At 41.3% G+C, this 26,676-nt stretch overlaps 1 protein-coding gene across 8 annotated transcripts in view; it reads right to left on the bottom strand.

The window, feature by feature from the left end:
* The window catches only part of SMAP1 (small ArfGAP 1), a 93,107-nt gene extending 66,643 nt beyond the window's left edge, over positions 1-26,464 (bottom strand). For 2 of the 8 annotated variants that reach the window (XM_066315008.1, XM_066315013.1), the window contains exon 1: positions 26,019-26,464. In XM_066315008.1, the coding sequence (XP_066171105.1) occupies positions 26,019-26,136 (118 nt within the window). In that variant the 5' untranslated portion in view covers positions 26,137-26,464. The remainder of the gene's footprint in view (positions 1-26,018) is intronic. The other 6 variants (XM_066315009.1, XM_066315011.1, XM_066315012.1 and 3 more) reach the window with 5 other exon arrangements.
* Between the last annotated feature and the right edge of the window lie 212 nt (positions 26,465-26,676).

Below are 26,676 nucleotides of genomic sequence, written 5' to 3'. Positions count from 1 at the left end.
CAAAACTGCACGCAAAGGGGAGGAAAAAAGAAAATAAGGGATTTCTTTCATACTTCCCATGGCCAGGCAGCTGTCCAGCCATTTCCTAGAAAGCTGTGCCTCAGCACCCACAAAACTTGTTTCAAACACCACCATAACCAAAATTGTCCTTTCTTCCTTTCCTTGAGCATCTGTTGCTTGAGCAATTAATCACATGGCATAGAATGGTCAGTTAGGGTCAGCAAACATCACAGGTGGGATTCCTGCCCAACCCACCACTCAGCCTTTAAACTCTGGAGAACAGAACAAAGAAAGAAAAGCTCTGATATTGTTCAAGCAATAGCCAAAATAAGGAAGCAGGAGAAATCCTTTCAGTTAGACTTCATTCCTTAGAATTGGTATTTGAAAATCCGAAGACACATCCACAGATCCCCACATTTGCTGCAAGAAGCATAACTCTTACTAGTGGAAATACTGGCAATATTTTGGGTAATCACCTTGCTTTTAATTTATCTTGTTCAATATCTCAAAAAGTCAGAGCACTTCACATCCACTGCTTGACCTTTAAGACCATAATCATTAAAATAACTGGCAGTTTTCAAAGTAAGTGCTACTATCATAAAATTGGATCTCAAGGGTCAAAAGACCTAGGAATTACTCACCAAAACTAATACATCTTTTCCCACATGGCAGTTTGACATTACAACTACTACTAGTCGGATAAGAATGGTCAGACTGTTTGTACCGTGTCTTAAATACCTCAACAATTAGCAACCTATTGATCTGCCTTTTTATTTCACCCTATAAAACAGTACAGATACAAAATACTCACGCTTACACTTGGTAGATTTATATTACAGGAAGGCCCCACTTAAAATTTATGCTACTTTTATTTAGTTTTAGCCCTCCAGGACAGAGTTTTGCACGTCATTTGCCTCAACCTATTAATCAAGTTTCAGCTAAAATAGTGCACCAGAAAAAAAAATTAAAAAAACTCCCATCTTAGCCACTCCACTAGGGTAGATCAAGCACCGCAGTTTAAGGAAAAGATTAATCTAGCCATAACAGTTTTAAAACAGGTAAGGTAAAGTTTTGTGTACCCAACAGCTTATCCAGTTTTTCCCCTTAAGTATAACCCACGTGTCCTTTAAAAACTGGAGCCAGTTTTGATCAGGTTACTACAAGGACAGAAGGTGTTTAACTGTACTATCTGTATGCTCTCCAAGTTTTTATCCCTATAGGGCGTTTACACGACCACTATGAACATTTTACCGTGGATGAGTTTATACACTACACATCACATGAGTTTCCTGTTCTTCGGGTACTGCCACAGCTGTGAGACCCCAGATAGGCAAATCCTACATTAATGACAGAAGACTGGAACCAGGACTTGACACGAATGAAGTTTAAATAAATTAAGAGAGATTATCAACCTTTTAGTTAAAATATTACACTTGAAACTTGGTTAACAAAAAGTAAGACAACTTTTGAAGATGTTGATGGTTTTCTCCTGGAAAAGAACAGTTTTGTATTTCCCCAAAAGCTCACATTTCATTAATTTGTACTTATTTATGACATAAATTTGGGAAATCAAATATATCTAAGCAATGAAGGAACAAATTAAACAGTGGAACAACAGGCAAACCTGAGGCCAGACAAAAATATTCATGTGTAACATCTGAATTTAGTTTCAAGTAATGACAGTATGCAATATTAAACACTTCAAATGAAAAATGTTTTCATCAATCCAAGTCAATCATAATCACAGTTAAGCACCAGGCAAGAGAAGTCAGAAAATATTTTCTGTGTATTTTCTGTATCAAACCACCTATGCTTGACTCAACCAAATAGTCAACTGAAGTCTAGGCTGCAAACCTTTCTGTGTGGAAAAATGTTTAACAGTAATTCAGAGTGATTCAATAAACAACTTACAGTTTTGTCAATTCTGTATGAGGTCAGGGTCCTTATTCCTGTACACAGGAATAATTTTGCACTAATAGAAATATTTAGAGGTTTCTTTTTGCTGGGTCTTTAAAGATACCAAATGTATCTTCAGAAAATTTCTCAAGACTAACCTGGTTTAACTGCTGTACACATTTTTGCCAGCCAGTTAAGAAAATGGATATTTGGCTTTAGAAATGAAGACCGGACATCAAGAATCTTGATGACTGCTATTTTCTACTATTTGAAACACTGTTACATGTCATTAGTAATGCTATCTTACCTACCAAGAACTGCACTATAAACTGCAACTTCAGTCAGCCAATAATTACATGAAACACTTGTCGTGTTTGACGTAAGTTTTAATAGAATTGTAATTTTGTTCTTCTGAAAGACATTCAAATTTTTACTAGAAGTGCCAACGTGTTCTTCAGAAGCTTGCTGCACAATTCCAGTATAAAAATACACTTGAAGTTACTACTTCAGTCATCTAGGATATAGATAACTGCTTGAAAATACTTTTAGTCTCTTTCATCCTTTACTGCAGTTAATTTTAGGAAAAAAAAAGACTGAAAATGACCAGTAGTATTTATACTATACTATACACTAGAATACTGTGAAGTCCCTGGAACACTGCTCAGCTGAACAAAAGAAAAATCTTCAGCAACCCTAAGACAGATTGCAGCTTCCAAGATAAGAATCAATTTTTTTTTCTTCGTTCTAAACTTTCTTTTCCATATTTCTATACATCATCTACTGGTTAGACCTAAATTCCCATTTCAGTTCTTAGCAGGTGGCTGTGAAGGTGCATGCTGTCTTCCATACACAATTTAAGGAATCCTTAATATGATGACATTATTTTTTAGGCCCACAAGGTTTATTGTGTGTATTTAGTCTTACTGACAACTGTAATTTAGATGCCTTCATAAAAAGGAGTGATTAATTTTGACTGGCATTTTAAACACAGCAAAAGTGCAAGTTTCTTGTAAGAGCTAAACAGAAAGGTGGATTTGAGCCATCAAATAGCTTCACAAAAATTAATTTGGAGTCTTGGCTACTACATGTTAAATTGAAACCACAAAGCAACATTTCCCAATACTGGGCTTGGCTGAGATGGAGTTAATTTGCTGCTCTGCAGCTCCTATGGAGATGTGCTTTGGATTTGTGACCAAAACAGTGCTGGTAACAGTAATGCTTTGGCTACAGCTGGACAGTGCTTGCACAGAGTCAAGGATTGCTTTTCCATCCCTATCCAGCAGGTAAGGAGTGGGCAAGAGGCCAGGAGGGGAGTCAGGGACATCAGACCCCAACTGACCAAAGGGACATCCCAAATATACATTAGAATTCAATCAGGTGCATAGAAACAGCACTAACTTTGACATATTCATGGTACTTAGGGAGTCTTTTATTAGAGACCATCTGGGCTCTAAGAAATCTATGTGTAGCTACCAAGAAGCAATGTAGCCTGTTATACCTGTAAGTGTTCAGAGGTTTTAGATAACTCATGAATTTAAGAAAAAACCTGGAGAGTTTATTTCCAGTTACAGTAGACTTCCGTGGCAGTATAGTCATTGTACAGAACCAACATTCTCCCTGCTCACAGAAATATCTACAGCTACTAAAAAACTGTGAACATTTCAAAAACCAACTCCAGCTGTTTAAAACTTAAGCAATAAAGAGCTTGAAAGCAATTTACATAATTTTAGATAGAAGTCTTCAGATAAGTTGATTTCAAGCCAATTTTTAAATTGCTGAAAAAAGTTATCCAATCTCACATGCCACTCTTTCATTTTAAAGTGCACATCAAAGTGTGAATTTTGTGAAAAAGGCATCATTTTTACATATTCTCTGGTGAGGCAAAAGCTTTTCTCTCAATATATTTCAAAATCTTTGCCACTTTTCCCTCACACTTTTCTTTTCTCAGGATATAATTTTTGATGACAGATTTGTCCTTCATATTATTTTAACTGGACTCATACCTCACATGTGCTTAACGTTTGTGCACATACTCGCAAATACCACTTTCTTCTCTGTCCCCATTAACTCACTCAGTAAGGACCATGTGCTCTGCTCCACTATTTTAGAAAGAAGCTGGCTGAAGAAGCCACAATAAAAATTCACACATTACTGACAAACTCTCCTAATGCACTTCTACGTGATACAACTACCCAATTGTGAATACAGCTGACATACATCTTTGGGCAAGAATAATGACAGGAATTCTAATGCTGAAGCTGGCATAGTGCATTTTCAAAGGAAACAAAATACAAAGTACATTAGGGTTTGTATGCCCAAGATTTAAGCTTTACTCCAGCTGCTCAAGTTTCGTTCTCATCAGCACACACGTAGTACTGCATCAGGTACAAAACAAGACTTACGCAATATGGTTCACTTAAAACGCTGCGGAAAAAGTACTTTTATGAGCATTACAAAAATGTGATAGCCTCATATACTAACTGTACATGAATACAGTGTGAAATATTGCTTTAGCCCTTTATTTGGTTAGTTTAAAAAAAATCTTTTAACTGTTTAAACATCTCAACACTCCATCCTCTACTCAGCTTCCACCTGCAGTAAGAAATAAGTGAGAAATGTTATACACTATCAAGCAAGACTGAGCTGAACTAGGAGAACCTGTCACACAAACATGCTAGGAAAAAAAAAGGAAATTAAAAAAAGCAAGCAGTGGAGATCAAAACCTAAAAAGAGGCAAACGAAAATGAATATATTTGAATATGACATAACTAGGAGACATTCACAATGGAGCAAGAATAAGATCACTGCAGATTTGACTATGATGTCAAATGATGATAGTTGCTTCCCTTATTACACCAATTCAGTGTTTCCTTCTCTCCGTCAGTCCACCACCATCTGTTCAGTTTACTGTAACTGCAATTAATATTGAAACACTCCTTTTACTCAATACAGGTGCTGACCCCTCTCACGAAACATCTTAAGTTACAGAGAGAGCACAGAGGTCTGAATTGAGGTGAAAAAAGCAAGCATGAAGCCTTTCAATTTTACATGTGTTGTCAAAGGGAAGGACAACTGTTTTATAGCTCAGCAAACAATTCTGAATCCTTTGCAATATGTGCATAAAACCAGCTTGCCAGGAAACGAGTAAGTTTTGAGACAAAGTTTTAAATGAAAAAAGCTTGTCAAAATTAGCTTTAAATAAGATTTGTATGATAGAGGCACATAAACACAAAGTTAGTTTTCACTTTACATTTTTGCAGTTACAGTTAGAAACTCTACAAAGGAAGCCAAGTATCACATGTAACAGAGTACTAACTTTGCATCTCTAATATTGTCTGTAGCAAACTTATCTTGGGCCAGCATACTTAAAGACTTCTGACAGAATACAATTCCTTTTTTTCTCAACAGCACCCTGCCTGTCCTTTACTCACAAAGCACAGTGCAGTTGCTTTAATTCTCATTTTTTTCTCCGAAATCCTGCTGTTGTTTGACAGGCTTGATTTGGCAAAGAACTGGCTCCATCTTGTGGAACAGAGAATTAACTACAGGAAAATCTACACACTTGACTCAGGGAGTGGCTGACACTCAGCTCCCAAAAGCTATCACTTTTGGCCAAAGAAAGTCTAAGCCACTGCATCAATCCAAGCATACCCATGCAGTGCTCTCTCTCTTTGCATTACTTCCATACCCAATTCGTATTGCTCATGTGTTCTGCTACTCAACATTTCAATCAAGTTAGGAAAGAATGTATTTCGAAAACATCTGTAACTTCTTAAGCTGAGATACAAATAAGGATTGTGAACAGGAGATAAGCACCCTAACATAGCAGGTAGAGAGAAAAGAAGGAATACAAGTAAGCAGCAGTTGTATTTTATGTAATTCAATTCAATAGAAGAAGATCAGAGTCAACACAAAATAGTCCCTTCTCCAAAGACTACTCAGGGAAGAACAAAAGAACAAGGCAGAACTTACAGAGATTTCTCCAAGCTTCTCTCCTCAAAACATAACACACTGGAGACAGTGATTAAATCAAAATTAAATGCTCCAAACAAATAACTTCCTATCATATATTTTCAGTCAAATCCTGCTGTTTCAAAGACCACCTCTTGCTAATTTCATTGGTGGTTGCTTAATTTTTCATACAAAAGGTAGATCCCACCATCTCCATTTCTGATTCACAGATGTCTGGGCTGGATGGGGTGGGGGGATTTAAACAAATCCTTCAAGACCGCAGCACTCATCCACCCCCAGCATAAAAAGCTTAATTACAATGTTAATGTCCACTGAAACAGACTTTGTGAATTAAGCAAATCTTTGAAAGAATGAAAGATCTTCCATAAAGATCATGAAGCAAAGGAAATCATGCAAAAAACCACAACACAAAAATCTTTATTCTATGAAATGTTCTTCAAGGCCCTTGAACCTTAAGTCTTTCGAGACTACTGACAAAGGACTATTTACTTGTCACTTGATCCAACGAACTAGTTTCTGATTAAACAGAACAAATAGCCTGAAGCATGTTCTCACTACTCTCCACATTAAGCATAATTTCCTTTACAGTAGAAGAGGCTTCCTTGCTTTCTTTCCATACCTACAGCTGGGAAAACCATACAAGCTCAGTCATTGCGTGCTTTTAAGGTGTCAAAGTATGCAGTAAAATACTGTTTAAGATGAACAAAGGCAACAAAGGGCATAAATGGTAGTTGTTAGATTCTCTCACAGCTGGCTTAGTAAGCCTGTGTTCAAAGAGTCAAGGCTGGAATTTGAGAAGTTAAAATTTACCACATTTAGAAAGGTATGACAGGAGTTCAAACAAGAACTGTTTGTAACAGGCTGTTTTCATATTTTTAAATAAAATCAAACTCAATAGCATGAAGGTGCACTGAAGGCAGACAACTCAAGTACACTGTTTCAGAGCCCAGCTTTAGAGCAACTAGATTCATATGATTCAAGGTATACTGCAGGAACAGTGGGAAGACAAGCCTTAGAGGCATTGCTTCGCTATTTTTAGCCAGTGACTGGTAGGTGGTAAAGAGCTTCATGGGCAGAATTCTTCCAAGTCTGTCTTTTGGTTTGGATAACCATTTTTCATGAAAGCCATCAAAAAGCCCATTAATGCAGACTTATTCATAACTCCAAATAGGCTCTGACAAATGAAACTCTTCCCCTGCACAACCATGTCCCACCCCTTAAGTCAGAGAGAGAAATATGTATCAGTTTCAATCATTCCTTCAGCTTACTTATCCACTTGCTTCTGTCACATCAAAAATTCTTAAAAGCATTACAAAGAAATTTCAAGAGTTGTATCAAGCCTCAACCAGAAAAGAGGCACAGTGACATGAATGTTCCTTCAATTCCATGTTTAAGCCACAAAATCAAGTGGCTGGCTTCCTAAGAACTTTAATTCTGGAATATATCCAAGTAATTCTAAACAGCAGAAGCTTTAAACAGAAAATTAAATGTGGAATATGAAAGTGCAGTTTGTGAATCAGAGGACTGGTTGGTTACATTAGCTATCGGAGATACACAGGTAATGTCAGTTTATTCTTGAAATGAACAGGTCTTTTTCTTGCCTAACAGCCATTTGGCACAAGCAATCTTGTAAGGTGACAAAAAGAAAGAATTTTTTTGCTTTATAACATACACTGGGTTACTAAAAATCTTTTTGACTGTGAGACAATATACTTTTGCAAAATAAAGCCATATTATCAAATATTAGGTGATTATAGGACATAAAAGCTAAGTTGTGAAATAAAATACAACATTTAGAGTTCACCATAAAGTTATATAGACAAATACATAGTTGATCCCTCCTCATGTAAATTACAAGAAAAAGGAGATTATGATGGATTTTTGGGATCTGCTCCCCAAAACATCACCAAGACCTCCTATTTATCTCAGAAATGAGATGACAGGATTTAAAAAGAACACCTACCTCATTAAAACACTTAATGAAAGTATCAGTTTAACTCAGTGTTTTGCAGTGAAACTTTCTTTAAAACCATCTCCCAAAGTTTGCATTCCTGACTTAGAAGTACTTCACACCTCAGATTTCACCCAGGTAAGCAGAATCCTAAGCAACTTATGGACTGTCAAGAGGGCAGCTCCTGACCCTTGGCTGGCAACCACGCCTTGAGAGCCTGAGCACGTGTCTGTGACTGTACTGGGAGAACACATGCAGAGTACACGGGACACAACCGTGTCCCTTTGGAAAGTAAAGTCAGTGCCCCAAGTACCAGAGACAACAGGGGTGCCAGCCCTGGTACATTCAATAAACCAACAGCTTCAGAAATAAAATTTCCATCTGGCTAAAGGGTAGCACTCCAATTTTATCCTGCCTGTTCACTCGTGAAGAGAAAAACTGCTTGTGTCAGAGTTCAGGCTGCAAGAATAAGGTGTGCAAGCTGTCATTTCCTGTTAGCAGAATTTGGTACTGCCTAAAAAAGACAAGGTTATGTAGCATATTACAGTATTAGCAGAAAGCTTCTGGAGCAGGTATAGACTGCAATTATTCCCTTGTCAGCAAGGAAATGCTAAAACATTTACTGTTTTAAAGATTACAATTTATATTCCTTTTATATGCAAAAATAAAAGGAAAATTAGGAACAGTGAGCTCTTACAAAATGTTTTCATAAGTTGATAGCTAACCATTAAGTAAAAGCACCACTGAAAACGAAAAGAAATGTATAAATCTATGCTACTCTATTAGGATGCAACAACACCTCTGCATACCCAGGCAAAGGATAAAGATTACATAAGCACCTGCTTCAAAAAACCCTTCAGTCAGTAATTGAAGTTCTTCCTTTAACTATGACAAAAACCTCAGAGTAAGATTTGTTTGCAAGACAGGCTTATAATGCAGCCTGTTTGTCATAAACAAGAATGAACCTTTTTCTACAAGAGACACTATCTAGCACTTGCATTAATCAGCTTCCCTTTATCATATTTCCTCAAATATACCTGAAGAGATCCTTAAGAAAACACTCCACAAACTATACAACCTCTGCGCAGTCCTCAGTGACTCCAGAGATGTGCTTTCTCATACATAACAAAGAAGGTAAATGCACCCCCATAACCCTTCCAACAAGAATCTAAATTTGAAAAAAGATGCAGAGAAACCAGATTCAAGCTTCTTTATCCAAGAGCCATAGAATCAGAGTCTTTAAGGCTGGAAAAGACATCTTAGATCTTTAAGTTCCACCATTAACCAAACACAGCCAAGTATCACCTGTTCTTTAGTACTTCCAGGGATGATGATTCAGGACTTCAGGTAGTGAAGCTGAGCAGCCTGTTCCAATGCCTGACTGACTTTTCAGCGAAAAAATCTTCCCCAAAATCTAATCTATACCTTCCCTGGCACAATTTGAGGCCATTTCCTCGTATCCTGTCTCTGGCTGCCTGGGAGAAAGAGGCAATCTCCACCTGCCTACCTCCTTTCAGGGAGTTGTTAAGAGTGATTAGGCCTCCTCCTATCCAGGCTAAACACCCCCAGCTCCCTCAGCTGCTCCTCACAGGACTTAAATTCCAGACCCTTCACCAGCTCTGCTGCCGTTCTCTGGAGTCACTCCAGAACCTCAATGTCCTTCTTGTAGTGAGGGGCCCAGAACTGGACACAGGATTTGAGTGTGCCAAGTGTGCTTGGCACCAGTGCCAAGCAAAGAGAGACAATCCTTGCCCTGCTCCTGCTGGCCACACTATTGCTGACACAGGCCAGGATGGCATTGGCCTTCTTGGCCACCTGGGCACACTCTGACTCACATTCAGCTGCTGTCAACCAGCACTCCTAGGTCTTCTTCCATCAGGCAACTTTCCAACTGCTCTGCCCCCAGCCTATGGCACTGCAGGGCGTTGCTGTGACCCAAGGACAGGACCCAGCTCTTCGCCTTGTTGAACCCCATACAACTGACCTCATCACATCAACAGAGCCTGTCGAGAACCTTCTGTGAAGCCTTCCTGCCTCCTTCCAGCAAATCAAACATCCCACCCAACTTAGCAGCATCTGTAAACTGACTGATGGTGCACTCAATCCACTCATCCAGATCATTGACAGAAACCTTTAACATGACTGGACCAAAGAGTGAGCCCTGGGGAACCCCACTAGTGACCAGATGGATGTGACTCCATTCACCACTCTCTGGGCCTGGCCACCCAGTCAGTTTACACTGGCTGAAAAGTGCTCCTGTTCAAGCCATGAGCAGGCAAAGTAAAATGCCAAATTTCAGGCTCTAGACAGTAGAAATGCACTGAAATCATCTATAATGACCAGCCAGATTCTTTTTGTACCAATCCTCTCTGCTATATTCATTAGTGTGAGGATGGAGCTAATTTTCTTCATAGAAAGCCCTATGGTGGTTTGTTTGGAATCTGTGACCAAACAGTGTCAATAACACACCAATGCTCTAGCTATTGCTGAGCAGTGCTTACATAACTTGAGGCCTTTTCTGCTCTTCAGACTGTCCTGCCAGTGATGAGGCTGGGGGTGGGCAAGTGACCAGAAGGGGACACAGCTGAGACATCTGACCTCATCTGACCAAAGGAGCATCACATACAACACTGTGCTCAGCAATAAAAGCTGGAGTAAAAAAGAGAAAGGAGGGGACATTTGGAAGGAGTAACTCCACGACTGTTACATGTGACAGAACCCTGCTTTCCGGGAGAAGGCTGAACACCCACCTGCTGCTGCTAAATACTGAATTAATTCCTTATTTTGCCCTGCTTGTGGGCACAGCTTTTGCTTTACCTGTCATTATCTCAACCCATGAGTTTTCTCACTCTTACTCTTCCGAGTGTCTCTGCCATCCCACTAGCATCCACATAATTCACTGCAGACACTCTTCTACGTTCCTCCTCTGTATACTGTCTCAATTCCTCTACAGGTTATGTAGATCAGATCAAGTAGATTTTTAGGCTGCACCATTCACCTCTCTTATGTACAGAGAGCCTATTGGCTCACCCCCAAACACTAATATACCACAGTTCTCAGGCACAGGAATGGCCTACCTCACAAATGCAACTCTGGTCTTGACCCCTAAGTTTATTGTAACAATATTATCAATCTTCAGAGCAGCACTTTCCGTGGACCTCAGGGTACTAAATTAACAGAAGGCCACGGGAAAAGAACAGGCTGAAGAGGACAGGCAGAATGCCTTTTGTCCACTAGAAGCTCCAGTGTCATAGACAAAAACCCTTCCCACAAATGCCCAGTACCTGCATGCCAGGGTAGCTACACCCCAAACACTGCACTCTGTCCAAGTCTTGGCAAATGGATCAACACCCCTCCCTGAAGCTGGGTTTGAGCCAATACACACAACAGAAGGTATCTATGCTCTGTGAGATAAATCTTTTGAAGAGCAGGTGTTAAAACAACTTCTAGATTTCCTCAGTCAGTGAGCAAAAAACCTATAATCTAGGCATAAATTATCTTCTTGAGGTCACTCAGATTAATTTGATGTTGAAATCAGATCAGGTCATTCTTCCCTTTTACTGGGCACTGGCGAGGTCACACCTTGGGTGCTGTGTCCAGTTCTGGGCCCCTCAGTTCAGGAAGGACATTGAGACACTTGAGCGCATCCAGAGGAGGCAACGAGGCTGTTGAGGGGCTTGGAGCACAAACCCTGTGAGGAACAACTGAGGGAGCTGGGGTTGTTTAGCCTGGAGAAGACTCAGAGGTGACCTTATCACTCTACAACTTCCTGAAGGGTGGTTATAGCCAGGTGGAGGATGGTCTCTTTCTCCAGGCAGCAAGTGACAGAAGGAGAGGACACAGTCTCAAGCTGCGCCACAGGAAATATAGGCTGGATATCAGGAAAAGGTTTTTTTACAGAAAGGGTAATAAAGTATTGGAATGGTCTACCTGGGGAGGTGATGGCTTCACCATCTCTGGATGTGTTTTAAGAAAAGACAAGATGTGGCATTTAGTGCCATGGTTTAGTTGACGTTAGGGTTGGGTTGGACTTAATGATCTTGGAGGCCTCTTCCCACCAAATGATTCTGTGATTAGATCATGCTGCTTAGGGCTTTGTTCAGTTGTTTTGAACAGCTCTAAAGTATATATTTCACCATGTCTGAGGAAAAAACTCAGTTCAGTATTTGAAAATTGTGGTTTTTAAACGACAAAGTAACTTATTTATGTCCAATTCAAATGCATCATGCTACACATTCAAGGCTTAAATGTGCTTTGCATTTTTCTAAAGGCATCATCTTGCTTTGCAAAACTATGTTAGTCTCTTGTGTGATGATATTCAATTAAATATAATTTAAACTAACACAGTTAAACATTCCAGCATGACAGAAAAGCAGCAATACTCAGACATCATTAGATCACCTACATGTGACTGAGAAAATAAAGAATAAATTTACTTTTAAGTAGTGTTCTTCGCAGCTGATTTAAGCAGATTTGGTTTCAAAAAAAATGAAGAGAAAGTTGAGAGGTTTTTTGTGCAAGTTCTTTTTCCAAAGTGATCTTCCGTACTTTGTGTAGAAAATAAGCTGTGGCTGTGCAGTATTTTTCCTCAAAATATCATTTTCTTTAGATGCCAGAAGAGAAATGGAATACAATACCAAAGCAGTCAGCTGCATTCAGTCTGGAATACAGAACTGTGAGCATGAGTTCCAAGGATTAAGGTTGCTTGAGAAGTTACCAATTCTCCAGATGTGCTCTCAAAACTCTGCAAGACCCTCAAGCATGAGATCTTGGACCTGTTGTATTTTTAAATTCTCATTTAAGACCAAACACTTGACAGAATCCTTTTGTTTTGTAAATATATTTTTGGAGCAATCTTCTTTAAGTGAGGACTCCATGAACACCCAAGCTGCACAGAAATTGCAGTGAACAAGGCAAGCGTCAAGGAGTAATTAGCATCATTTCTTTCAGAAGTTGCTTGCTCTATGCTGCAGAACACCTAAAAAATTGAACCAAGGCTTCACAGCCTTCATTGGTGAGAATGACAGTTACCTTGTACTTGGAACACACAAGAAACCCTCAGCAGTTGCATTTGGATTAACCTTGTCTGGTCAGCATGCACCCAAAAAGCGGAGAAAATAAGATGAAAAACCCCACGGTCAAGATAAAGGCAGTTTAATAATGAAAAGCAAAGGCCACGTGCAGAAGTAAGAAGAAAAATATTCTCCTATCAGCAGGTGATAACCACTTCCTGGGCAGCAATGTCTCAGTACAGAGTTGGTTGCTCTGGAAGACAAACACCCCAACGCTGAAACCTCCCCAACCCCATGCTTTCTCTTAGGCTGTAACAAGTGACCCAGTAAAAGCTATCTCTTGGGTTTGTTTGGGTCAGTTGTCCTGGCTCACAAACTTTTACCCACCTCCAGTCCAGCAGCCTTTGGTGGGAGTCTGAGGAGACAGCCTTGATGCTGCACTTGCACTGCTCAGCACCAGCTGAAACACACTGTGTCATCAACACCCCTCTAGAGCAGAGCACAGCCCCATGAGTGATGCTATGGAAAGTTAGCCCCCTCTCAGACAACACTGCTATAGCAGCTCAATGCACTTAACGTTGAGGATAACCTTGAGGATAACCCAGGTATCACTTGGCAATGAGAACACAGACCAAAGAGCCTGCACTCAGTGTCATACTAACACGTCTCTTTGGTTTCATCCCTCCTTAAGTGCCCAAGCACACTTCCTCTGAACATCTAAAGGGTGCACATAAAGTACCTGTACCATAATTAAAGGGACATTTCTGTCATTCTACAGATACCAGGCAACTTAACAAATACCCCATATATATGCCTTGTTGAGATAATCAGTTCCTATATTATAAAAGCATCATTACTTATCAATACATTGGCTGCTCCTATAAATTAATGTTATGAATGACAAATTTAAACCCAAATTACTTCAGCACACATTGCCAGGAGGTTATTTCAAATAATCATTCATTCCTGATTGTCCCTCACTACCATGTTTTGAATCCACCTACAAGTTCAGCTGCATTTGAAAATAGCAGATTACATGATTAATTACTTCTGTTGTCTTTTGTAGAATTTCTTAGAGGAGTACTACTGTCTTTAATTCTACCAATGAAGTCCTGTACTATGAAACTTTAATAATTTCCATTCAACTTCAGCAAAAATGCATTTATAGATTCTTGTACAGCAATCAACAGCTAAATGTGGACTACTGCACTCCTTTTCTCATCCATACAAGAAAGAAAGTTACCTACTCATTTTTTTTTCTTCTTTTTTAAACACAAAATCATAGCCTGTCACAGCTTTTAGAGAAATAACTCCTTTACCAAACCACACCTGCAAAGCCAGTTGCTTGGCAACATTCCCAACACATGGCTGTGCACAGCTCCACTCCAACAGGCACTGAGCTACAGTCTCTACCTCTTTTTCCTCTGTCATCCACCAAAAACACACACCTTTCCTGAAGAGAAAGGGTAATTGAGAGATTAAGGCTACTGAGACAAGCAGAACACAAAAACAACACTGATCAGCTTCCTGAGAAAACTTGCCACCAACTCCATAAGCTACAACACCAGCACTACCTATATCCACATCTACCACAGACTTGCAGCACAAAGATGTCCTCTGTTCCTCCAAGTTCTCCCTCTTCTTCAGATTGTTACCTAAGAGCAGAAAAGCATCTGGCTTCTCTGGTTAGAGGAAGACAAATCTCATCAATATTTTGGATAAGTAGGAAACAAGGCAGGAACTCAGGTTCTCCTGAGTGGGTTGTTTCATAGCATTGGGGAGGAGCTACTTGAGAATATGTACTCAGACAAGTTTATCATGTAATGGAAAGCAACAAGTGATCAAGACAAGATAGTGGACAATAACCAGGAATTAGCAATATATCACATAATCAGAGTCTACTGTAAACAAGTTGACTATAAATAGGCAGCCATTAAAATTTTAAATTTGCCTAGCTATGAGAGACAATAAAGCAGTTTTGTTCAAATGGATTATTGTGAAACCAAGACAAAAATGTTAAGAGTACTAATATCGCTCAAGCTCTCAGCAAACATTAAGCAAATAAGTGGCCAGAACAAAAGAAAACCAGGAATCTGCAGTAGTTTCTTTTTTGCCCCAGTCTTCCAGAGGAAATCATTATTAGTCATAACACAGGAGTTCAAACCAGTAGTTTTAAGATCCAGGGAAATTTCTGACACAAGGGACACTAGCTCTAAGCAACTTTCTACCGGCTCTACTGAGCAGTTAAAGTTGTAAAGGTATTCTCCTGGCTAGACTTAAACATGTCAGTCAAACACAAGGTATGAGTAACCCTTTTACCATAGCATTTCAATTCCCAGTTGCTTCAAATGGGTAGATTTGGTCCTTTTTGTCTCTGGATGCTCAAACAACAGCAAGACTTCTGTATTTCTTGAAAATTCAAAGCTCTACTACAGTCTGTATTTACAACTGTTTAATCACTTTCTCATAAAGGACTTCAACTTTAAACAAAGAATCTACTTTGCATTGACACAGACTGACACTTTTGCACACGGGGGAGAAAGAGGAAACAAATTACATGGTATCTGAAGCGGGACTCCATATCAGCTTGTAACTGATATAATAACTAAGATAATTCTGAAGTAGCAGAGACTGGAAGGGACCCTGGAAGATCAGCTTGTCCAAACCCTGGTGCTCAGAGGACAGAAAACACAGCAGGTTACTTAGGGCTGTTCCCAGGTGGATTTTTGTTGCTTCCACATTGGATGCTTCACAGACTCTCCAGGTAACCTGATCCTATTCAGCCTTTCTCGGAGTAAAAAAAAAAAAAAAAAAAAAAAAAAAAAAAAAAAAAAAAAAAAAACCCCACCAAAAAAACACCCACTTCTTATCTTTCAGTGGAATTTCCTTTGTTTTAATTTGAATTCATTGCCATTTGGTCCTATCACTAGATATCACACAAGTCAGCCTGCATCCTTACTTTCTGTCACCAGGTATTTATTATACACATGCATAAGAACCCCCCAGCAGCCTTCTCTCCTCCAGGTTAAACCTCAGGGCTTTCAGCCTCTACTTGACTGTAAGGCACACTGACCTTCCCTTTCATGCCACTTTGCTAGACTTGCTCCAGTCTGTCCCTGTTTCCTTGAGGATCTCAGAACAGGACAGCACTACAGATGCAGGCCCATCAGTGCTGACTAAAGGATCTCCGCCCCTCAGACACTGACCACTCTCCTTTGGAAATTCAGTCCAAGATGTTGTTTGCCTTCTCTGTGGCAAGGGTACATTACTGATTCATGACCCATTTTTGATCCACAGCATCTCTTCTGCACCACCAATACTCCTTCCCTACGGACAGAGCTTTGCACTTCCCTTTGTTGAACTTGATAACATTCCTGTTGGCTCATTTCTTCCACTTGTGCACTTGCCTGCACCTAAGTAGCAGCACATCCATCTGGTTTATCAACCACTCCTCCCAGTTTTGCATCCCATCAAGTTTGCCAAGGGAGGGGTCTATCCGGTCACACAAGTTTTTAATGAAGATGTTAAACAGTGCCGGCCTCAATAACAACCCTGAGCTACACTAAAAGGGACTGGCCTCACACTCAACTTTAGCATGTTGATCGTCACCCTGAGCCTGGCATTTTAGCCTCTAAGCTATTTCCAATCCACCTCACTGTGTCTTTATCCAGAAAGCATTTCATCAGCTTACCAAAGAAGAAGTCACAAGAGAGCTTCCAAAGCCTCGTGAAAGATCAAGGTAAGACAACACCCATTGTTCTCATGCACCAAACTGGTCATCTGGCTCGGTTCAGCATGGAAGGCTGTTATCACACAGACTGGTCATACATTACAGCCCCTTGATTAATCCATGCCAACTACTACCCATCATTTTTCTTCACGTGTTTTCAGGATTATTTGGTCTGTCACTTTTCCAGGAACAGAGGCAAGGCTGACTGACTCGCAGTTCTTTAGATGTTTCTTCTTGCCCTCTTCAGAGATAGTAAGGACATTTGCTCGAGTTCAGCCCCCAAAACCCACCCCCCAGTCACCATGACCTTAGTTAATGAGAGCCACCGCATAATTACCTTGGCTACCCTGTCTCCCTCCTGGCTGCATCCTGTTAAAGACCACAGACTCATGTACATCCAGTTTCTACAAGAGATCCCAAATCTGATCCTTCTCTACTAACTGAGAATACACTTTCCTTGCCTAGAATTGCTGAAAGCAAGCCTTACTAGTAAAGAACAAAGTGAAGATGACATTGAATGTCTCAGTTGTTTCCACATCCCTTATGAGCAGTCCTCCTCCCCATTCAGCAGCAGGCCTAAATTTTCTCCATTCTTTTTTTGGCCAGTTATCTGTAAATGCCTCTCTTGTAGCCATTCACATATACCTTGTAAGATCAAACTCCACATGGACATTGGCTTTCTGAGCTAGACACATTTGCATGCCTGAATTATGTCTCCAGGCTCTCCCTGGGCCACATGTTTCTGCTTCCACCTGTTATATGCTTCCTTTTTATGTCTGACCTTTTTCAGAAGCTCCTCATTGATTCAAGCAGGACCCATGATGCCTTTGTACCATATTTCCCATTCACTGCAATATGTCATGCTAGAGCTTAAAGTAATCAACCAGCTTTCCTGGCTCTCTCTGCTCAGAACCATCTTCCCAATGATTCTTCCAAGAAGATCCTTGAACAGAAGGAAGTGCTTCTTTCTGAAGATTATGTTTGTAATCAATCCTACTCTTCGCTTTGCAGCCTCCAGTTCAGATCCTGAACTCTTCTACCTCATGACCATTGCAGGCAAGACTTATTCCTAACCTTTACACTCTCAAGTGCATTGCTTTTTTTGCGAGAAACAGGTCCTCAATCAGTTGTATTGAGATACAGGCATCAACACATGCCAGAAGCTTCCTTGATTATTTATTCCCTGCTGTGCTTTCTCCCTAGAAAATAATAAGGATGGTCCAAGCACCCTATAAGCAAGAAAGTCTGTGAACATAAGGCTTGAGTTGTCTGAGGAAATACTCATTACTACTCCAGATGCATAAGCTCTCAACTGGCTCACCCAATCTCCAGGTAAAGCTGCAGGCAGCCCCATTGCTCTCACAGCAAACAGCAACTCCCCTTTACCACCATCCCAGCCTGCCCTTCCTAAGCACCTGCACTTACCCATTTCAGTCCTCCAGCTGTGAACTATCCCACTCAGCAATGCCAATAAAAATCATACCTCAGTCCTAACTCGTTCTACTCTGCCATAATATCTGAAAACAATTGGCTGACAGTACAGTGAAAATTGATTTAACTGGTCATGGGTTCATCAGCCAAACTCAGAACCACCTCAACATGAAAATAAGATACCACCAAACAACTCTACCTGTTCACAAGGCAAAGTCATTATGTCTTGGAGAATTTAGTTGGGGCCACAAGAGACACTGTGAAGCATCAAAGTTCCTAAAGTAAAGCTGAATCATGCTCAAATGAACCTTACTGAGCCAGTCAAAGAAATGTGACACCTGAGCTAAATCAACTGCTCTCTACTCCCTGAGTAATATCTGATAATAGACGCTCTGAAATCCTATAGGTTGAATGCATTAAAGAGGGAGTTTCCTTTCCAGGAGAGGGTAGGTACCTCCCTAAAAGTCTACTTATCACACAGAGATCTCTAATTGTTTCCTCTGTATCATGTACAAGGACCTCTTAAGGATCCAGCACAGTTGCTCTTTCTTCTTTACAGCATTGAGACCAAAAAGGGAAGATAGCATCGTTCCATTCTGAAGAAGGAAATTCAGAAACAAAGCAAAGACCAAGCAGCCAAGTGATATAAACAGCATCCTGCAGCAGCAGTTTTTTCACATCGCTGAGGAGTGGCAGAACTGCAGCTTCAGGACCACTTGAAGACACACACCTGTAGCCCTGACCAAAAGAACTAGGCCGTTTTACACTTTAAAAAGGCAAGATCATGGTCTCATCAATAGCAATAATCACTTTTCAGGAACTGTCCCATCCTTATGGTCTACACAACAGAAACAGCTTAGACCGCCAATAACTTCTGAACGTAGTGCAGCAAACTAAGCACATAAGGATTTCTGCACCTATATAATAAGCCTCAGAGAATCTAAAGATTTGCAACACAATAAAAAATAAAAGGAACAAGTCCTACAAATATTTCTATTAGTAGTCACAGAAATAATTAGGTTGAAAGGGACCTCTGGAGGTCACCTAGTCCAGCCTCTTGTCAAAGCAATGCTAAGTTCAAAGTTATGCCATGCTGCTTTGGGTCTCACCCAGTCAAGTTCATTTAAGTCCTGAAGAAGAGAGATTGCATCCACTTGGGTAAAGGCTTTCAACTTTGCAAACATCCATGTTCTATTACAAGCTAAACAAATTTTCTGTGACTTGTTTTAAAATGTTCTGCACTGTAAGGGTCAGGAGATGGAAACAACCCCCTTTCTTACAGGGGCCACTAGTGTCACCCAACACTCCAACACCCCATTAAGAAGTCCTAAGCTAAGGCTGCCATACTTTTTCCCCACCAAATGAGGTGTCTTAAGGGCTCCTTTCTTGGGGGAGACAATTATCCTTCTCAGGGCTGCAACAGCAACACATCCTTAAGTTTCTGTCTCATCCAACCAGTGTCAGCAACAGGGAAGAGCACGTGGAACAAGAGCACTGAGGCAGTTTTATTTAGTAGGAAGAAATCAGGAAAAAATCCTGGTTATATAGCCCCAAGAGAGACTGAAGTGAGTTTCTGGTCCCCAAGGGTTGCTGAAGGCACTATCTTTGACAAAAAGGGCAGAAAGTGTCAGCTAAGTACCAGATTATCACCAGGACTTCTAGTGATACAGTTCCTTAATATTACTAGAGTTTAAGATATATCATTCCACTTGCTAAGTTTAAGTAAGAACAACCCTGAATCAAAATGCTTTGCCTTCGTTATTCCTTATGGAAGGATATTGCAAAGCCTCACCGGACAGCCAGAGGCATCCAGTTGTATCTGTCAATTCATATTCCCATCTGTTACACTCACATGATCTTTACCAAGCTTATCTCGCAGAAGCAATGTGAACCCTGCAACAGAAACACAAATACCAGCTATTTCTTGTATCAAGAACAAATCCAAGTGATTTGTTCAAATGAACAATCTGAGTGACCTGCAGTAACACCTGATATTTGCAACAACTGCTACAGAATATCCATACAGCACCATCAGCTACTACTAAGCCAGCGCTTTGTGTTGAACTTCAGTATAGGCCTAGAAGTTGCACTGGACACGACATGTGACATTGACCTCCAGCATAATCCAACTGTGTTCTGTTTCCCCTAGAGTCCTCTCAGGGGTTTCTCCACCTTAGGAGGAAGACAGGGAAGATCTTCACCTGAGGAGGTAGAGCAGCCAGTGCCTTGCCCTAGTGTGAGCTCTGTCAATGAGCTGTCAAAAAGCTTTCTTACACTGACAGTGAAGCAAAAGCTGATGCCTTGCACAGGCTGAGGGCGGTGAGCTGTGAGAGTTACCCATCTGCTTCAGAAAGAAGTACACTATCTATTAGACTATACAGGCAAGATTAAGACAGTTAAAAGATCAGACATCAAACAAGTAAACAGCAAAGCAACTTCACAAAAAGTGATGATACACAAATATTTAAGCTGGTCTCTCAACCATAGGAAGAGATCGTATGCAAGACTTGAATGTCTACACACAAGAGTCTGAACAGCTGTAGGCATATCTGGAATATTGTAGATTTTTCTCCATAGCTAGTTTGCCCACTTACTTAAGTTAGATTTTTTCCTCCCCCACTGCTAAGAGATACCATGTTTGGGATTGGTTAGTTGTTAGGGAAGTTTTAGCTACGCAAACACTGGCACCACAATCTTTCCTGTCCAGTCGCTCTCCACACTCCCAAGTGCCTGTACCTGCCACTCTTAAGACAGAAGGCCAAATCTTCAGTCACATAGATATTCAATGACTCTACAGTACAATTATAAATACTCAAGTGTTTTCATTAATGTTATAACCAAATTAAACCAATTTTCATCTGTTTGTACAAGCAGGAGTTTCAATGTGCTTCTTTGTACCAGGATTTTGGTAACAGATCATTTAAACAGGCTTCAAGCACTATCAGGCATGAAGTCAAAAAACCACCCCAGAACTTTTCCTCTGATACAGAAATTAATTCAGCTCCTCTGAAGGCCCAAAACATCTATTTAATTGTTTATACTAAGGTCTGCAAGTTTCCAATTATGTTATTTTAACTTGATTACAGTTTAAAAAAATCTTAAGCAGTTGATTTACAACTCACATAATTGCCTTCTGGATAGGGAGATGAATTTACAGACTTCATTAGTCAATCCATTGGTATTAAGGACAGCATCCAAATACAAGCACAACAGACAGAAAAGGTATGTCAGAGAACATTCATATTGTTTTTAGTTAGAAGGGGACAAGATATTCTAAGCCAGCAAGCCTGTAAACTGAAGGCCATCAGTCTTGGTCTAGTGTGACTGTCTCTGTAAATAGGGAGCATAAGACCCTGATTACTCCTCCTAATGATGTTTGAAACTAATCTCCTTTTGCGCTTCATCACACACTTCAACTTCTAAGTACTTGATTCAGTATTTAATATCAGCATCCTAGCAACACTGGCCTTGCTGCCAAGCAATAAGAACACAAGTCTGGGAGACTTCTAGCATGTTATAAGTAGGTACTAACTACACAGAAATAGCAAATTATAGCCCCTATTGTCAAAGGGTCCCCAATTGATGTTAACAGCTTGAGGTATTTTTATTTTGGGTTCATTTGACAGACTTCGAAGAGGTGTTATTGCTTAAGGGATTCAAATATCAGTATTGAAACAATCTTAAAAATGCACTACCCTCCCTCTACAATGAAAAGTAAGAAAAATTCAAAGCTTTACAATAGCTTTCAGCATAGTCTACATACCTAATACAGCTTCTCCTAGATCCTTCCAATTCCTGCCAGCTTCACTTAGTTATACAAACAGAAGTATCACAAAGGAATTTCAGTTGCATCTCTCAAAACTTCAGGGTGGCTTAAGCTACTGTCAGCACACCCTACTATTTCCTACAAGTATTAGTAGTGTAACTTCCTCCCAGTAATATAACACTGGGAAGACATCTATTGCCTTATGCAGCTGTTCAGATAGGGATGTGAAGAACAGACAGTACACAGACAAGAACTGCCTTGTCAAATGTCATCCCAATCTCCTCACTCTTTCAAAAGTCTCAGTGATTGCAAAGACAGTTCCAGAACCTTTAATTTTCAGGCTTCTTCCCCACAGAAATATCATCTAGACTTTCAGACAGCTGCAAGATCTACAATTTGAAGGTGACATATGGCAACTACCGTATGGCTCTACAACAGGTAGTTTCCAACACATTTTAGCAGCAAAAGTCAGATTCATAGCAGCTATTTAAACAAGCAAAAGGCAAATACAGAATAAAACTCACTTCCAAAAACTGTTGCCAGGGTCAGCAATCCTAATTATTACTTAATGCTGCTCTGGCCGATGTGGCCTCAGCTGTATTCTTCACCTTACAAAGCCATTCAATTTACCTGGAGAAGTACACCACAGAGCAAAAGATGGATTTGTTCTTGATACAAGACTACTGCTAATGACAAAGATTATCTTGAAGATGACCATGAAATAGCTTTTCTAATTCTTACACAGAGCAAGCATGCAATAAATACTGAAAAAGTGCATGCTTTAAACTTTTTTGCAGGCAATGCATATGGTGGCCCTATATCTGGGCAAGGAAAGCTAACTCAGTAACTTAGGAGCAATAGGATAGCAATAAGATCCTGTAGCACCTTTTTTGATGCAAAAAATACAAGCCAGCAGAAAAGTCTCACTGATACAAAGGCAGAGTTCAAGAGTAGCATTACAGTAGATGCAATGAAAGTAATGAGTGGTAAATATGCTAACAGGACATTACATTTTTTAGGGTCAAAAGGGTATTTGTATTTCTTTAAATTATATCTAACTACTTGAGAATTCCCAGAGCCTCAAAGAATAGCAGTTAAAACAGATATACAGTATAATGTGCAAGATTTCCACAACCTTTGGATGTGACTATCTAAAAAGAAGCCTAGAGTAAATATAATACTTCAGGTTTAAGAGATCTCTAATATCTAGGATGAGAGAAAGGAATTAGTTTCAGTTAAGTGCCCATGCTGAACTGACAACTATTTGAAAGATCATACTGAAAATAATGTTTTTACATACTGCCAGAATAAGATCCAAGACAATTGCAACTCAGTTAAAACAACTAGAGTTAATCAGGAAGATGTTACCCCACAGCTGGGTGACAGAAAAAGAAACAAAACACAGAACTTGGAGGCATCTACTGAGCAACAGAAAGGAAAAGGACAGACAAAGGAGCAAAGCTCACACAAGAGAGGAAAGTAAAAGGAACTAAAGTGGGCAACATTTCAAAGAAAAAAGGAATACATTACATTAAGAAAACTAAAACCACACTGAACTAGGACTGACAAGAGAAGTACTAAACATTTTGTCACATTAATGACAAATGGCTTCATGTTAATTTCTGCAGAATCCAGGATGAAGAGGCTCTCCAGTGGAACTGACCACAGGGAACTCCAGACTAATAACAAACGTGACCAAGGATGAAAGAGATGCTGTCAGTGTTGCAAGAGGTGAAGGGAACCTCACAGGCTGGGGAATGCCAGACAGCTGGCAGGCTCTGGTTAGCTAACAGAGTCACGTTAATAGCTGCTGCCTCAGACAGCTCTGCATTCCAGGACTAGCAAAACTACAGCTTTGCCAGACAGCAGCAAGCCACGAGCCCTCAAACACAATGGATAAAACATGAAACACATTAGGAAAAAACAGCTGGCTGCAGCCTTTTCACTGCTTTTGGTAAATAAGTTTCCACAAAGACTACTATAATAAGCAAGAGTTCAACAGTGGCATTGCATGCTCATGACAAGCTTGATTTTCAGCTTAACTGATAATGTTTCCTTTTTCTGAGCTGTCTTCTGGAAGTATAGAGAAATCCAGACTTCAGGGTGTAGTGGAGGCATCTCAACATTGTTCACACAACTCTCCTTCCCAGAAGGAAACTTCCTAAACTTCAAGTAAGAAATCGCCACTGACTGTGTATATGGCCTCATCTCTGTCAAATACCTTCAGAAGAGCTGCAACTAAAGCAAGCTTGTCATTCCACACTCTTCCTTCTAACTATAAAAAAACCCCAAACATACACAGTCCAGGCAAAATCAGACACCACTACAAAGCTAATATGATGCAAGATTTAAAATAAAAATTGCTACAACAGGATGAAGTAAATGCAAATTAAACTTGAAGGGAAGAATAGAGTAAACAAAAAAGAAACCACCAAACCACAAGTCCCTCACATTGCATCACCCAGTATTTTCATGCCAGCTTTCCTGGGGACAGCATGAAAGCAAGCCATGCTTCTGGCATACAGAGAAACAGCAAAGGAGAAGTTGAGTAAAAGAGAAAAGAAAAAGCTTTCAAAAGTAACATCAGATTTTAGTAGGTACCTAAGTAAAATAGTCTACTAGAAATGTGAAAACTGAATTAATATGTACTAGCAGAAGACAGCCTGCTCAAGACACTGGTAGGTCTTCCGGAACCTTAACAGAAAAAAACCCCAAAATTCAAGATACACCAACGCTTGATCTTATGAAAGAAAGCGACAAAACAAAACAAAACAAAACAAAACAAAACAAAAAAAAAAAAAAAAGTGAATAAAAATACTTGTTAATATAAATATAAGAAAAAGAAAGCTGAAAGTGTCAGCACTGCTGGACTAAAAGGGCAAAAGATACCAAGCACTGAGAGCTACAGAGACTTACAAACACTTTGACTAGGCAAGAGTTAGAAAGAGAAAACTCGAAGACAGGACGGGCCATCGGAGAATTCCGGACTCTAATCCTGAGCAACACAGCCCTCAGGTCAATGCTATAGAACAACTCACATATGGAATTCCATCAGCAAGCAACACCAAGCAGCCTTCAGAACAGAAATACAAAGTGACAATAATACATAAAACATACAAATGTGCTTTCTCCAGTAAGTCCCTGGTTATGAAGAGTCATTTACATGGTAACCAGCTGTGAGCGGGCAAGAGGAGCTGTGTTAGGAACTGGCTAGGCAGAGTTATTTACAAAATATGAAGACCCATTATCTTTGGTGTAATCCATATCGTCTACTCCTAAGAGTTTGTATCAGGACAATACAAGTCCTCCTTCTTGTGCATGGCATGATTGTGTGCACAGTGAAAAAGAGTAGCACACACAGATGGGAAGACAATTTACAAACACAGCGCCATTTCTGGTTGCTCAAACTAAGCTCACTCACACTTCATCTCCACTTTATGTGGAGAAGAACTGAACAAGGCAGCTCTGGTATTAAACATACAGTGCAAACTCCCAATTGTTATTCAGGAAGCATTACACTTAATAACTTACTGTGCAGTCACCTTACCTAGAGTAAGATCTTAATAAATTGATTCTAGATGAAAGAGGGACGTGCTACAATTTTCCATTTGAAAGCCACAAAATCCAAGATAAATACACATGCAAAAATATGTCTGCTGTGCAGGAAAAAAAATATATACTAAAGCACTGTAAGATGTGCTAGTGATATAATCTTTAAAATTCCATTTATTGCCAAAGCCACATCTGTGACACATTTAACCACACACAGACATCCAAATTCACAGAGCCTGGCATTCTGACTGAGTCAGCATGGCAGGGTATATTGTTTTGGACACTCGACATGCAGCTCATCTGTCATTTACCCCTGGCATCGGCCAGTCCCTTCCCGAAGGCCACAGCCCGCTCCGGATCGATACCTGGCAGCGCAGGAAGCGGACGCGGCCGTGAAACTTCAGGAAAGGGCTGGGCCAGTCATTGCATAAAGCCCGGCTGGGGGTTCCGGGCCGGAGGACAAGGGGGCTGCAGCCCAGCCCACGGAGGAGCGGAACGCGGCTCACGGAAAGGTCAGGCTGTGTGCCCGCCCGCCCGCCCCGCCGCTGCCCCCGAGCCCGACCCCGCCGCCGCCCCCGGGCCCGCTGCCGGGAGGAGCCGCCCGCCGGTCCCGCCGTCCCTGCGGACGTGGCGCGGCCCCGCAGCCGCCCCGAGCCGGGACCCGCCGGGGCAGCGCCGCGCCCGGGCCGCGCCCCCCGCCCCGCGTACCCTTGGCCTCGCAGTCCGCGCAGTACTTGTTGTCCTCCTCCCGCAGCAGCTTGGCCAGGATGGCCTGGTGCTGCTCGTTCTGCTTCTGCGCCTTCTCCCGGCAGGAGCGGGTGGCCATGGCGGGGCTGGAGCGGGGCTGGAGCGGGGCCGGGATCGCTCCTGCCCTGGCGCGGCCACGGGAACCGGCGGCCGCGAGCGCCGACTTCCTCAACCGGAACTACTTGCGGACGCGGACGCCTCCGCCTCCCTCCCGCCCGCTACCGGGGTGGCGCGCGCGCACACGCCCACCCTGGCCGCGACAGTCCCTTATTCCGGCGGTGACAAAGAGTCCGCCGTGTCCCCAAGGCCGCGCCGCGATGTCGCCCCTATTCGGCACTTCCCAGAGAGCGAAACCGCTGTCCTGGCTTTAGAAGGGCACGGAGCGGTCCCGGGGACACGGGGGTCACCTGGCGACAGCAGCTGGTGTATCCATCCGCCGGCCCGTGACCCCGCCCCCCAGGTGGTGCCCGGGGCAAGGGCGGGGCCCGGCGCGAGCCGCCGCCCCTGTGCGCGCCCCGCCCCGCCAGGGGCTGAGGGAAGCGCCGGGCGTGCGGCCGGACACCCTGTGCTTGTGTTTACCAACCCGCCGGTAAAATACCCCAAACACAGCCAAGGCATC

Source organism: Sylvia atricapilla, chromosome 3 (genome assembly GCF_009819655.1).
Source record: "Sylvia atricapilla isolate bSylAtr1 chromosome 3, bSylAtr1.pri, whole genome shotgun sequence".
Lineage (NCBI taxonomy): Eukaryota > Metazoa > Chordata > Aves > Passeriformes > Sylviidae > Sylvia > Sylvia atricapilla.
This window is presented reverse-complemented; position numbering and strand designations above follow the sequence as displayed.